Source organism: Clarias gariepinus, chromosome 25 (genome assembly GCF_024256425.1).
Source record: "Clarias gariepinus isolate MV-2021 ecotype Netherlands chromosome 25, CGAR_prim_01v2, whole genome shotgun sequence".
Taxonomy (NCBI): domain Eukaryota; kingdom Metazoa; phylum Chordata; class Actinopteri; order Siluriformes; family Clariidae; genus Clarias; species Clarias gariepinus.
The window spans coordinates 25,709,979-25,725,400 of NC_071124.1; the positions used below are offsets into that span (position 1 = coordinate 25,709,979).

Here is a 15,422-nt window from a genome sequence, read left to right on the forward strand (position 1 = left end):
ACCTTTTCCACACAGGTTCTTATTTTTATTTTATTTTATAATTTTAAATGATTTTAAATTTTTTTCACCTTTTTTTTTTTTTTTTTTTAAATCTTTATGCACATTAAAATGCAAAAACATCCTTTCAATGCATGCCAAACAAACTGGTGGCGATATAACCATAACTTTATTGGCAAGAGTTTTCAAAAAGGTCGGTTTTCAGTGATTTAAATCAAAGTGTCTGTCGGTATGAAAAAACAAAAAACTTGTTATGTGTTTTACACTTGTTGTGGCTTAAACATCTGTGTAGTTTGATAAGTGGCTATATAGGTGCTAGGCTTGTGTGTGTGTGTGTGTGTGTGTGTAGGACAAGACCAGAGTACAAAATTATATTTTATTTGAATTTAATATAAAATCTTTTAGATCACACAAATTGTTTAAGTACTGTAACAGAAATTTTCAGTCTGTAATGAAATTAAAAATCTTTCAAATAAGCTTTTATTTTATTTTTATTAATCACTTATATTTTAAAAATACTTTTATTAATAACTTACTTACATAAAGTAAGTTATTAATATATTTCTAAATGTTTAGGAATTACTCACTTACATTGTGGGCCTTGTGTTAAAGACTCGCTGGTTCTCTTGTTAAGATCATTAAATCATAAAGCTTTGTCCTTAAATTGCTGCGTCTGTTTAAGACGCAAATTAAATCTTCACAAAGACATCACTGTAGCATTTAAAAATAAATTATTCTTCTAAACTTTTGTGTATACAGTGGAACCTTGAATTATGAGCATAATTTGTTCCGAACGCAGGCTTGTATTCCAAAAAACTCGTAAACCAAATCGAATTTTCCCCTAAGAAATTATAAAAACTCAAATGATTTATTCCACAGCCCAAAAAAACACTAACACAAAATATTAACACAATATATAATTATATTAACACAAAGTATTAAGTACAAATAAAACAAATTAACCTGCCCTTTACCTACCCTTTACCTAAAAACTAGAAATAAATCCCAACAGATAAGTGTTTCCGTTTGTGCACACAGGCGCTGGGTGTGTGTGTGTGTGTGTGAAGCTAAAGTAAGGAGCCCCTCACACACGTGGTCACAGTGGTATAGTAAACAGTACACGCGTGCACGGATGTTGATTATACCAGTAAGAGACGTGCACTAAGACCCAGCAGGGGAGACGATTACCCACAATTCTGCAGCACAAGAGAGAGAAAAACTGTTGGCTCAGTTGTGATCACGTGACGCTCGGTGTCAAAACAAGAAGCGCATGCGTGATACATGATACTCGGTACTCGTAAACCAAGACTTGTTTGTTTTTTTAAGTAAAAATTTATTAAAAATCTTTGCTCATCTTGTGGAACACTTGCAAACACGTTACTTGCAATCCACGGTTTCACTGTATTTACCTAATACACGCGTAATACACCTGATACACACATGATACACACCTAATAACATTTAAAACTTATTGACCATAAATGTTTGCACAAGACTGAAGTTTAAACTTAAATTAAATTTAAAAAAATTCTTAAAGCATTTAATAATGATAAACATTTCATCAGATTGTAATAAACCAGAGCATAAAGTTTCATCTCCAGTGTTCAATGTCTGTCTGTTTCATCATCTTGAGGATTGAAACAACTCTCAAACTTTCTCTGTAAGCGTTTCCTGAGGTGCAGACTGCGCTGGACTTTGGTGTTGGTGTATTCCTGTGCTTTGAGTTTGGCATAATAATCAGAAAATTTATTAAAGAGGATAGAAATTGGCATTCCGCTTAAAATGATCCCGAAGGAAATACAGCCAAAGGCCACAATACAACCGGGAAAAGAACCTGGAATCACATCACCATAACCCACTGTGGAGATGCTCACCTGCAGAAAAACAGAATAAATAAAACAGTTATTTAAACTTGTTCCATCACAACACCCCCAGCGGCTTAGCTCTGTCAGCTTTTAGGTTTAAGCTGCTTTGGAAAAAAGCCTAAGACAAATGAGGTAAATGTTTATTTTGGAAACATGATGAAGCTCACAACCAAAAGAGTGTGAGCAAAAGAGGCTTAGGATTTTTAATTTAATTTAATTTATTTTTTTTTACACCTGAGAAATCCAACAACAGAAATCTTGGAGTTCACATTGACAACAGATTGGATAAGAAATGCAACACAGATGCTGTGTACAGAAAATGACAGAGCGGACTTTACTTCTTAAGAAAACTGCAGCAAAATGTTGCTGATCTTTGATCAGTATGTGGTGGCGAGGGAAATAATCTTTGCTTCTATCTACTGGGGCAGCATCATCAGAATCAGTGACTCCCAGAAACTCAACAAACTCATCGGAAGGGTGAGTGCAATACTGGGCACGCCCCTGGAATGTTTGGAGCTTCTAGTGGAGAGAAGGATGTTACACTAACTGTAAACCATCATGGAGAACATTTCATATCCCCTCTACAACCTCTACAACCTACTGAATGTCATTTGGGCCAACAGCAATTAGACTTTACAACAATTCTGCTTTTTCTGACATCACTATAAATAGGCTCGTATACGTTCTGTCTTCACTACACTATGGTCACATCCTTTATTTATTTGATCCTATCTTTAATTAGTATTAGCTGGTTATATACTTGCTGGTTCATTCTCTCTATTACTATTTCACCTTGCTGGTGCACCTCATGTACAGTTCGTTTATGTATAATCATCATGCACATGTAAATAAAAACAGGATATTCATATATTTTGATCTCATTAACGCACTTTAAATTGTAAACTGTGTATATATTTATTAACATTGCAATTCTTGTTTTTGCTTACTTGTTGTATAATATATAAACTGGCTGTGATAACTATGTGATTTCTGGATTAATAAAATATTTCATCTGTCAATCTAATTAGATTTTCCTTCTTTCCTTCCTTGCCTTAGAGTTTAATCAGATCAGTGGTGAATAAACACACTCATTTACTTATTTTAGCAACAATTATAGTCAAACATAAACAGGTGAGAGTAGCTGGACCAGAGCACCTGGATGGATTCCTTAAAGTTACAGCTGTTCTGTGTGTGCACTAGACATATGAAAAATGCTTATAGTAGAGTCAATTTTCTATTTTAGGTCATGGACAGTCGTTTAGGCATTTTACTGCATGTCATACAGGTTGTGTATGTGACAAATAAAATTTAATTCGATTTTGAGTTTTACCCCCTTATTTACCCCCTTATTCGGATGACTGACTCCTGACTACTACACGTCGTGCATTTCAAGGAGAGAAGTGGAATTGTCTTTTGATTGTGTAAAGCTGCTTTGCGACAATGACCACTGATAAAGGTGCTATACGAATAAAATTAATTGAATAGAATTGAGTTTGATCACACCTGTGTTTTGCTAGGCCCAATTTACAGTTTATATATTATACAACAAATAAGAGTACTGTATATTACTCTTATTTTAATAGCTGTTGCTGTGTGATTACAGCAGCTTATCAAGCCCCTGATTCCTAAATGATTTTAGAAGCAATTAAGCAAGAAAACAGTCATTTCTGACAGTAATGATTTATAATCAGTTATGTTGAGTAGCTAGTTATTCTGGCTATAATATTAGCTAGGAGACTAAAGCTACATATGCTAAGATAAAACAAAAAACAGCACAATTTGTTTATGTTCAATGTGTTAATGTTCAATCTATTTAGATTACAAACTTTACTGGCTAGCTTTAGTTCACAGCTGACGCTATAAGTTCCAAAGCACGTTACAGTACTATAATGTTTATAGTGTGTACTGTATAGTATGACAGCTTACATTCTTATCCTATTTATTTCCTGTATTTTATGTTTCTTCTTTTTTATTATCTTTCTTTTATTTTTATCAATGACTCAGAGAGCTTTTGCATAAAAAAATAAAGATCCAGTGCACTGTTTGTACAAATGGCAAATAAAATCACTTAAATCTTTGATCTTGATTAAATTTCCTTGATGTTTATATAACCTGGCCAGAGTGCCATAGCTTGGTTTAGGAGATGTATGGTGTGCATACAGGGTCGTTGTGGTAGAGTCTATCCCAGGACACTTAAGGCAACAGGGCGTGGTATACCCTGGATGTGGTGCCAATTCATCATAGGACACAAACACACGCACACAGACACACATGTCTATTTAAACACTGTAAACTATTTGGGAACACCAATTAGCCTAATCTGCATGCATCCTGCATCCAAGAATGTCCAAAAGTAAGCTTAAAAGCAGCAGCAATTAAACTGGTACAGTACTGCTAAGAAGCGCTGAGCAAGTGAAAATAATTGACAGAATGGAGCAAGGTGCAAAGACGGCAGTCTGGCTCATTCTTTTAACATGACTCGTTCAACCATCGGCACGATTCTAAAGCTCCAGATTATGGAACGTGTTAGTTTAATGCCATGTATAGCCAATTGTGTGATTATCCTAGTACCTAGATTATGTTTGTTGGATTTACAAACAATTAGACTTATGGAGTTTTGTTCAGAGAGCTTGTTCTTATGTTGGGGACGTATTGTAGGTACAGTGGCAAGAAAAAATATGAACTTTTTGCAATTTCATTGTTTCCTGAATTAATTTGTCATAGAATAGGATCTAATCTTCATTTAAGTCAATGGTATTGACAAATATAATGTGCCAAAAATAATAATAAAAAAAAAAATCTGATCTTTCAGGTCTTTATCGAACACACTCATTCAACATTTCAGTAGAAAATTTAAGCAAACGCTTGGAAGTAATAACTGGTTGACCCCGCCCCCTTCAAGAGGAATTTTAGCCCATTCTTCCTGGCAGCACTGCTTTAGCGCTGTCATATTCTCTGGATGTCTCGTGTGTGTGACTCTGGATGACTCTTGATGTCATTCCATGGTAGTGTTACTTTTGTCAGCTATTTTCAAATTTAATCTTAGTCTTAGTCCAAGGGATAAATGTCCCTGTTAGTTTTGATCGTATTTAGTCAATTGTATCCTATTTTTGTTTAGTCAAGTTTTAGTTAGAGGGACTCTTAAATATTTTAGTCTGGTTTTAGTAAATGAAAACGTAACATTTTAGCAAGAAGACTATTATTAATTAACCCTACAGTCAATCTAGTCTAAACAAAACTATTTTTTTAAGTTTAAAAAATAATAATAATTATCTTAACATTTAAAATATATCTTTTTATTTAAAATGTTAAGCTACTTATATATATATATATATATATATTTTTTTTTAACATTACAACTGCTGCATGTCTATATTTTTAAATACAAAACAATAGGAGCGGTACAGGCAATACAGTGTTTTGAATTCTTTTTTTGTTTTATATGTATTTACACAGTTGGACTGTTGTAGCTCGTCTGGGTCACAATCATTTACTAACCTATTAGATTAATGTGTTTGGCAACAGATTAACTATAAAATAAAATAGAATACATCACAACATAATTATGTTAACATTTAATTACCACAAAGAGGCTGTAAAACTCGGTGATTATTATGGGATGCCTTAATAATCACCCAGATGCGTCAATCACCTTAAGATGCATCTTTTCAGGTTATGTGGTATTTTTCCCAGTGATTGTGTTCCCCCACTGTTTCCCCTCCAATCTTATGACACATCTGCTTTTTCCCTCCGGTTCAATAAGAAGAAAATAGGCCCAGATTTCATCTTTTCTCTTTGGCTCGAGTAAAACTGCTGTAAAGATGAAGAGTTAAAGATGACTGAGCTTGTACCGTAACATCCCGTCACTGCGCGCACAAACTACTCCTAATACGCCGCGTGCCGTAACCTGGGAAACACCGCTGCTTGTTTACAGTTAGGTTAATGTTTTCACGATGATTTTGCAAACTTCTGCCGTTCAGCAATGTGTTTTTTAGTAAGCAGCCGCTTCCTTTATGGTGTCCTGCCATTGAGTTCCAAGATCCAGTGATGCCCTTAAGTCTTTGGCTGTCACTCAGGGTTGTTACTTTATCTCATCGATGAGTCTTCGTTGTGCTCTTTGGGTCATTTTAACTGTGCTAATTTGCCTGACTGTTGACCGGTGAATTATATAATATGCTCAAAAAGTTTGCATGGTAAGCCAAAGTAACTCCAAACTCATTTTCATAACAAGACTCCAGGTATGCTAACACCTGACTCGAATTAGCTTTCATTAACTCAAGCATTCACATACTTTTTCCAGTTGCACTATTGCTTTAGGTTTTTATGGTTGTTTTTAATAAACACATGAAAAAAAAAGTAGTGTTATTAATTTAGGCACATCTTATTTGTGAATATATTTGACTTAGATAAAGATGAGATGTGTGTATGCTGTGTAAGTGTGAGTGTATGTGTTTTCCTTAGGTGAGTGATTGTTTATGTCTGGAAGTGTGTGTGTGTGTGTGTGTGTGTGTGTGTACACTCACTGCTGCCCACCACAATGTATCTGGAATGCTGGTAAACGGAGTTCCCATCACATCCTGTTCCACTGAGTACATCAAGGCAGAAAAAACGAAGATCCCTATAACGATAAATAAAAATAAGCAGCACACCTGCTCGAAACACTGACGCAGAGTGAAACCGAATGCTCGCATTCCTGTCGAGTGCCGTGCTAATTTCAGAATGCGAAAAATTCTCATCAATTTGACAACTTTTAGCACTTTGCTGACTTTGCTCACTCGTGCCATCGCTTTGAGGTCATCTTGAACACTAAGATCTTCGTGATCAGAAAAGGCCTCGAACACCAGTTGGATGAAATACGGCATCACCGCTACTATGTCGACAAAGTTCAGGGCACTTTTCAGAAAATTCTTTACGTTGCAGGTGGTCAAGAGGCGAAGAAAATACTCAAAGGTGAAGAAAAGAATCGAAAGGATCTCGACAAACTCCATGTACGTTCTTCCATACACTTTATATTCTGTAAGTTCGCTCACGGTGTTTAAAGTCATGGACACAATAGAAATGAGCACGAAGCAGGTGGACAACACTGCAAAAAACTTTGCTCCCACAGAGGAGTACGGATTTTCCATTAAATCCCAAAGAGTCTTACGGAAATCACCCAGAAACATTGTTTTGAACCCCCCGTGATTGTGAGCAGGCTCGATTTCAGCCATCAGCTCTTTATTTACTTTAAGCTGGTCACGAATTTCGTCCACTTTTTCCTCATACAAGATCCGACAGCACCGAGGTGTGTCCTTTAGGTTTAAACCCCAAAACTCAATCTCCTCCTCAAAGTGAATGGGACACACACTTTCCATCACCCACAGCACGTTACTGTAGTAAAGGTGAAAGATGTAGTGGAAGAATGTAGGGTCTCGGTCGAAAAAAACCTCATTATTGATGACACAGTAATCGTCACAGAGCGTCAGCCGCTGCACAGGATCAGAGCACATAGCTAAAGCTCCGATTCGTGATTTAGGATATTTATTGGCTAGATGTCTGGAAAAACGAAACACTTTTCCACCTACGTTGATACTAATCATTTCTGAATGTCTGTGTAGTAGCTTTGGTTCTTTAAAATTTTTTTCTATAATTTTATTTTTAAAATCTTCTACTTTATTTGCTGGACTGTCAAGTCTATCCATCGATGTCCATGGTTTAACAGAACTGTCCTGTGAAAAGGGAAAAGCACTGTCTCCTTCCTCAGGGCTTTGTGAGAAGCTGGTATTGAGTTTAACGCTAGCAAAAAGGCTCGACCGCCTCTTTATCAGCTGTTTGAAATGACGTCTTGATTGGTTCATCATGGCAGACCTATAGAAAAAAAGATCTTGAGAAAAATCCACACACGGTCTGTTTTTCCAAATTCAGTCAAATACTGTAATTGAAAGTTTTAAATTGTGACTGAAAGAAACACCTAAACACACCCCAAATGACCAATTCCTCATGTAGCCAGTTTCCAGTCTGCAAGATGAAGAGAAACTGAACAGAAGGCAAGGAGCAGGGGGTTTAATCACTTCACACACTCTTAATCTCTTGGAGTTAAAAATATAGCCGTGAGGATTACTGCAGTGATTTAAAGTTCAAACAGGAAAGGCAGACGTTTGGAAGCTTCATCACGACACAGTGAGGCACAAACCCCTGTTAACGGATCATCGACATTTATCTCCATTAAATGTCTAAATCTGCCTTCTCTTAAATGCATTGTACATCATTATCGCCCCTGCGTGTTACCACTTTTTTTTTTCTAGTGCACACAGCGTTGCTGTATTGTGAGGCAAAGTTGGAAAATGTTTTGTACATTTGTTCATTTTTTCACATAGAACCAAGCTGAAAATCCAATACGCAATACAATACACACCAACACACCCCTAGTGTTAGTCACACAGAAACACAAACCTAGTGGAAGGGTTGAGGTGTTTTTTTGTTGAGATTCTTGTTTTGTTAAGATGTTTGTCACAGTTGGTACCAAATACTGGTCATGTAGGCAAGAATTCAATACAGTTAAGCACAAATACTTTATAAAACAGCAGCACCCCTTACTGTTCATGTTTATTAACACAATGAGTTTTTAACGATGATGCAAATTTCCCAGCGCCATCTGGTGTTAATAAAGTCAAGGATCATGTTTAGAAAAATGGTGAGTGCGAGCGTACTGGATGGTGAGATGGCAAGAAACTGATCCACCCGAACAGGGGCAGGTTCTAGGGCCTGGGATTAAATCTGCACTTGGATGATGGTCTGTTTATTTAGCTTTTTCTCAGGATGTAAAATCCACAGTACTTTTATACTAGAATAAAAATCTTTTCCATGATTAACTTTAGTACATTCACCATTTCCAAACATATCTTAAAAATAATAAATAAAAAGCATTACAGGATATTTATTACATGACAGACCAGTTTTCATATAAAAAAACAAATTTCTCTTCTTTTTCTTATTATTATTTCTGTTATTATCATTATTAATAATCTAATGTAAATATGTTGCATGAAAACAGAAAGAAGCAGGTGTGACAAAGTTATCAGAGGAACTCATATTATTTATGATAGCGCACAAATCTGCATCTAACACTACTGATTATTTTCAGGGAAAGGATTTTTATACTTAATAATGGCCTAAATGTTATTCTTTAGTTATTCTTAATGTTTTTCTAAATTAGAAAACTTCTGGTAACTTTTTGCTTCTTTCTGTTTTTATGCAAAACCCAGAAGCCTACATTAGGTTTTCTTTTTGTTTCCATCTGAAGATTAGTCTATCATGCAATATTTTGCTTTCTTTATTGGCATGCAAATATTCTTCTTAAATACTATTACTATACTAATTTTTAAGGTATGTATAAAAATTGCTAGTGTTTTTTGACATAATAATATGACATACTGAATAAGAAACATGCATTACAGAATTTGTACAACACATATTACAGTGTATAGATAAGACTTTTGCATTGTACAGTACAAGATCGAGTCCTGTTGGCTTTACAAGAACAAAATCTGTGTTTAAAACTGCATTAATCGATTTGTTCACAAGTTTAAAAAAGCATCAAAAGCTAATTTATGTTGAGCTTATACAGTATTTTTCACTAATACACATTTGAATGTAGAATCTTTTCAATGGAGCACTTAATTTTGGTTTTGTCTGACTCCAATGGCTAAGAGACACTGGATTTCCTCTCCATATATTTGCTAAGAACTTCTGCTCACCCATTGCAGACTAACATTCCTCCATCTGGGCTCAAACAATGATAAACCAGAAGCTATGGAATTGAGATTTAAGTCAGAGAAACCATGAGAAGAGTAAAATATAATGTAACATAGGAGAACATAAACCTGTCAGGGTCTCCTCCTCCCCAAAAAATAATTTTCTCTGATCTACTTTTATGTTTTTTTGGATGATTTGACAATAACAGCTATAAAACCATGTAAGTGGGCAGCAGCATAAATTATCTGTCAAGCTGTAATGCATGAGAATCGTGTTAAATTTGCAATGAATAATTCACACTACAATCTGGACATGCAATTCATTTCATTTTTATTTGGACAGCATGCTTTTAACAATAGACATCGTCACAAAGCAGCTTCACAGGAATATACTGTAAATTCCAGAAATTATTTTAAATGGTTTATATTATAAGCTCTATCAATAACCCTAGCACAAATACACAGGATCTATTCTTCACATGACGTCAGGAAAGGAAGTTGAACTAGAAGTAGTCCGCTGGTAAAATTCTCTAGTTTCCCGTAACTCAGTCGGGCGGATACAGCGATCTGTCTGGGTAGCTGACAATAAACTGAGTATTAAGCAAAGATTTCATGGTAACGATGAGAACATTCTCTCCACCCAGAGCAAATGAGTTATGTGACCAGGTAAGAAAGGTGGTTATCTTCACTTTGTATGTCTAAGCAGCAGCAAAGTTCAGGTATTTCAGGTGATTATTTTATGACTTTTCTTATATTCACCTAAAACAAATTGTGAATGTTCTTGATCATTAAAGTTAGAACTTAAATATACTGTATAAAATATTACTATTATAATGCATGAACAGATGGCTGGAGGGTGAGGTCTGTGAGAAACCTGTAGTTCTAGTCGACGTCTTTCTGAAAATGTTATACATCAGAATAAAGCAGAAGGAAGTTACTCAACATGCAGGGACTCCTGATTACACATTCCTTTATTAAACCACATGGCCGCGTGTGTCACTGGCAAAGTAGGAGTGTGTGTGTGTGTGTGCACGTACACCAGGCAGCATGCTGGCTTTACATGTGTTCATGCCTGTGCTCTCGTCCCTGTCATTGCCCCCCCCCCCCATCACGCTCCCAACCCCCAACCCCCGACTGCCCCCTCCTCACCCGACCACCCCGCCCCACCCATGGCCTCCCTGCTGATGAATAAATTATAGAAAGGAAGCAGAACCACTTTTAAAAATAAGCTTTAATGGTCTGTTTGAGACCAATTTTTTTTCCTTGTAAAAAAAAATTAAAAAAGTAATAATAATAATAATAATAATAATAAACACTATGGCTTATTTCACAAACATAAATTATGAGGCAAAAAAAATGAAAAATTTACAATGTTAAAACCACAAGACTAATGAAAGTAAGACAAATCCTATATCTCATCAAATAACATTAATATTTTATACGACACTGACACAAACACACAAACATATATTTCGACATTAAAGTGAAAACAGCAGTACAATATTAAACACCAGTCAATGTGACTGAAACTTTGCCCACAGGAATGTGCACAGGTTCACACTCGCTCAATTACACATTTACATTTTACATATTTATAGAGTTACAATTATTTTTAGTTGTTATTCTGGAAAATGCCTTTCAATAATGCCATTTTTTAAAATGGTTTAAAACAGATATTCTGCAGTTTGGTCCGTAACTGACTGATTTTTTTTGGTAAACAACCCCATTAAGAAGCTCCCTAAACTGAACTCTGATTTTTCTGTAGATGTTGAAGATGATCCCCTCAGAGTGGTCCCGACATGCCAAACCGGGCGTCGGCTCAACCCTGGAATTTAAAGTGTTTTTTTTTCCTGACTCGTAGCATCTCTCAGATAAATCAATCAATCCAGACACCTTTATTATGAGAGACCTGTCTGATCTTCTGAGCACCTATAACCTCTTTAGTTAAGATGATCTGACAGGAGCCATGCTTCTGTGGCATTACCGCTGTGCTTAGCGAACTGGTGAAATCATCATCACTGAGGTTTTCAGGGAGTAATATCGACCGTGCCAGGTCTTCCAGAACATTCCCTGTTTCCTCTGATGCCTCTGTTTGGGAGGCGTGATGAAGTACTTTCCGTTGAGGTTGGAGCGGCCGCAGTTGCTGAACCACCAGCCACCTGAGAGGAGGACAAGAGGACATGAGGAAATGTTAGAATGAGCACTGACTGTTTCTCTACAGCAGTGCAGACAGATGTTACGATATTGTTGCTCACCAGACAGATGTTTGGCGCAGTTGAAGTCGTGTTTCCGGTCGTTGTCCCGGTCGCGGGTTGAGAAGGGCAGACTGGAAGACTCGGTGCTAAAAGAACTCTCCAGATTCCCGTCAGGACTTTCCAGAATCTGCAGAGAATAATTCTTGTCCTCGCCGTTGAGACGGAACCGGTACTGCACGCTTTGATGCTCATCTCTCCAGTCAGACATTCGGATCTTCAGCATGAACTCCTCATCTTTAGTCAGACGGAACACGTTCTCGAGTCCGAGCCAAAACTCACCTGCAGAGACAATTTTAGTTTAAACCTCGCTGAGATTCCTGATTCAGAGTAATAATAAAACCCATCAACTGACAATAAAGCTAGTAAAGTCTGAGCTAATGCTAAATGCCAACACAGGATAAATGCCAACTGCTAGACACTCGCGTGTTTTCAGATCAGTAACTCACCATCGAGGTTTCCGAAACCATTTTGATATTCGTTCCACAGCTGGTCGAAATCCACAGATCCATCATGACGTCTCTGGATCACGGTCCATCCACCGTCTACACACACACACGGCACAAACCTGTTTATTTATGGCCAAAACAATTTTTTATATCTACACACACTTATTTTTGGCATTTGACATTTGCAAAAAACAGTTTGGGCTTTGTGAAGATTTTCAGGTTTGTTTGCTCAGTGCCACACATTTGAAGGTTTTTTGGTTTGTTCGGTTGCGGCCGTACCTGAGGCCATCTCACAGGAGGCGCGGATCGGCGGCGAGTCTCGCGGCTGCAGTGTGTATACTCCGTTTGCCGTTTCGCCACGCAGGAACAAATCATGACAATTTGACGCTGTGACTGCAAAATAACAAACACATTTAGCACAAAACTTAAGCACAGGTATGATCATTTATGTATGCGCGTGTGTGTGTGCGTGGATGTGGATGTGGTCGTGCTATTGTTCTCTTGCAGTTTCCCATTTGGAAGCACTAAATGTGTAAACATGACCTTTCCCCTAGTTCCCAAGCTAACTTCCCTCATCTGCTATTCATTACACACACACCATGCCTCTTTCACGTGCACAGCAGTGTGTGTGTGACGTCACAGTGAGTGCTGACATTTGAGATGCAACCTCAAGGAGATGCAGTGGATTAAACTACACCGTTAAACGCCCATTGTTGTGTTCAAATCACTGAAAGTATTTTACTCCGATTCATAATTAGACAAAACTTCACATTTGCATAACACCATTCAGCTTTATTACAAAAGGGTCTGTGTGTGTGTGTGTGACAGATCTAGGGTATAGGTCACGTTGTGTTTCTCTCTGTGATGGAATAAAACCCCCCTGAACAGCAGAAAGTCTGTACAAAGTTCACGAGACAAAAATACTTGTCTGTGTTCCATCTGGATCTCGGCCAGAAATCTGATCTAAACCGCGGCGTCTGTGCGGATCGGAACAGCACGCCTCAACTTTCACCTAGTTGGAAACTTTACAACTCTTTTGTTTTATTAAAGATATATATATAAAAAAAAAAACTTTATCCGAAGCCTTTCTCCCTGACCTAATAACCTTTTATAAACAATAAACAGGTTACTGTTCCCTTTAAACAGGACATGGAGTACCATTAATACTTTTACTAATGGTGGTGCCAAATTATTGGCACCCCTTGACTTGTCAGAAAGAAAAAAAAAAAAAATAAAAGATATGCATGGGTGGTTTTTGTTCTTATTCTCTGTGTGTGTGTATGTGTGTGTGTTTGGAGGTTTGTGTTTTCACACTTTGAACACTTGTGTGATTACTGCATTTCATTAATCACACAGTCAACTGCTCTATTACTTCAAGGAATGTGTAATAACATGTGTAATAAACACTTATGACTTATAAACACAGCATAGGGTGTAACTCACCGGTCGGCGTGTCCTTCTGCTCAGTTTGAACTTCGTGAGCACTCGGGTTTAGTTTCTCCTTTCTCATCTGAATCTGTAAACACATAAATAATTAATTTAAACAGAACTGCAGCATCAGTGTGATAAATTTATGACTTGAAGAGTTTAAATGAGAAAGTGTCACCTGACTCTGCAGTGCACGAATGCGAATGTTCTGTTTGTCGAGTTTCTCCTGCTGCTGCTTGACTCTCTCCACCAGGTCATCGATCCGCTGATTCTGGGCCTCCATCAGCAACTAAAGGCAAATCACACATTACAGAGGATTTTAATTATGTGTGTAACGATGGGGTTTATTAAATACATTCAGAGTGAATAATACCACTGACGGAATAACACACACACACACACAGTAAAGATTGTATGGTTTAAACATGTCATCAGTGTGACTGTAGTGTGACTCAGAACTCTACACACTTCTCCATCAGCTTGTTTCAGTCTCAGTTCCTTATCATCATCATCATCATCATCATCATCATCATCACACCAGCTGGACTTAAATCTCACTCAGTCCATCTGGGGAAATGTTCCTGCACGTACAACACGCTTCTGCCCACACACGCACAGTTTCTCTCTCTCACACACACGCACACAGATAGACACGCGCACTGACGCACACACACACACACACACACACATGTTGCAGGTGGACTGTATTATTATATAAATTATATATTAATACGCGTATTATTATTAAAATACTAATTATAAAGAATCTGAATCTGTTTGTGCCTCTGACGTTATGATGATGATGAAGTGCCTCTGATCCCCCTCCCACCCCCGGTTCTGTACCCACCTGCAGCGCGCTGTGTGATTATTATTATTTATTATTATTATTATTTATTATTGATGCCTCTGCACAGTCTGTACCCACCTGAAGAGCGCGCAGGTCGCTGTAGTTGCCCCCGGTAAAGCCCCCCCTCCCCATGCTGTCCACTTTGTCCTCCAGGTGACGGATCCTCTCCGTCGCGCGCTGCCGGTCCCTCAGCAGCCTCCCGAGCTTCTCGTGCAGACCGGACGACATGTTGATGACGCGGCTCTCGCGCTCTTCCAGACTGTGCGCGCGCGCTCTCAGGGCCTCAGTGTCCTCGTGCAGGCGGCGGGTCAGTGCCGCGAGCTCGCTCACGCTCCCGTTAAACGCGCGCAGCTTGGCGGAGATCTCGCGCACCTGGCCCCCGGTCCGCTCCACGTGCTCCCTCAGACCCTGCCCGAGCTGCAGCAGGCCGTGCGCGAGCACGTTCACGTCATCCCAGGCTGCGTACTGCACGCGCTTCTCCTTAACCGCGGGAGAGCCGGAGCTCACGAGCACCGTGAAGCAGAGCAGCTCCGACAGCTTCATCCTCATCTTCATCTCTCAACGAGTGTGTGTGTGTGTGTGTGTGTATGTGTGTGTCACCAAGACAACGATCTATCGGGATAAACACCGTGTTTCTCTCCTGAAGGGCTCGGTTCCATTTATACTCCTCCTGCTCGCCTGTGATTGGTCAGTCTCCCCCCCCCCTCCTCCCCCTGCTCGCCTGTGATTGGTCAGTCTCTCCTCACTGAGTTTAACCCTCTCAGCGCGCGCTGGCGCAACACTGCAGCGGTACAGCAGCAACATCTCACGAGATTTTAAACTGACAGAGGATCAGTTATTAATAACCAGCG

General features: G+C 38.4%; 2 protein-coding genes across 2 annotated transcripts; both read right to left on the bottom strand.

The window, feature by feature from the left end:
• Positions 1–1,601: 1,601 nt before the first annotated feature.
• si:rp71-39b20.4 (potassium voltage-gated channel subfamily V member 2) lies at positions 1,602–7,702 on the bottom strand. Its single transcript, XM_053486374.1, has 2 exons — positions 6,386–7,702; positions 1,602–1,871 (listed from the first exon to the last, which is right to left on the bottom strand). The coding sequence occupies exons 1-2, from the start codon at positions 7,700–7,702 to the stop codon at positions 1,602–1,604; spliced, it is 1,587 nt and encodes a 528-aa protein (XP_053342349.1).
• A 3,106-nt stretch (positions 7,703–10,808) lies between these two features.
• Positions 10,809–15,201, bottom strand: angptl4 (angiopoietin-like 4). Its single transcript, XM_053487255.1, has 7 exons — positions 14,650–15,201; positions 13,903–14,013; positions 13,740–13,812; positions 12,576–12,689; positions 12,297–12,392; positions 11,851–12,129; positions 10,809–11,754 (listed from the first exon to the last, which is right to left on the bottom strand). The coding sequence occupies exons 1-7, from the start codon at positions 15,124–15,126 to the stop codon at positions 11,588–11,590; spliced, it is 1,317 nt and encodes a 438-aa protein (XP_053343230.1). The 5' UTR covers positions 15,127–15,201; the 3' UTR covers positions 10,809–11,587.
• Between the last annotated feature and the right edge of the window lie 221 nt (positions 15,202–15,422).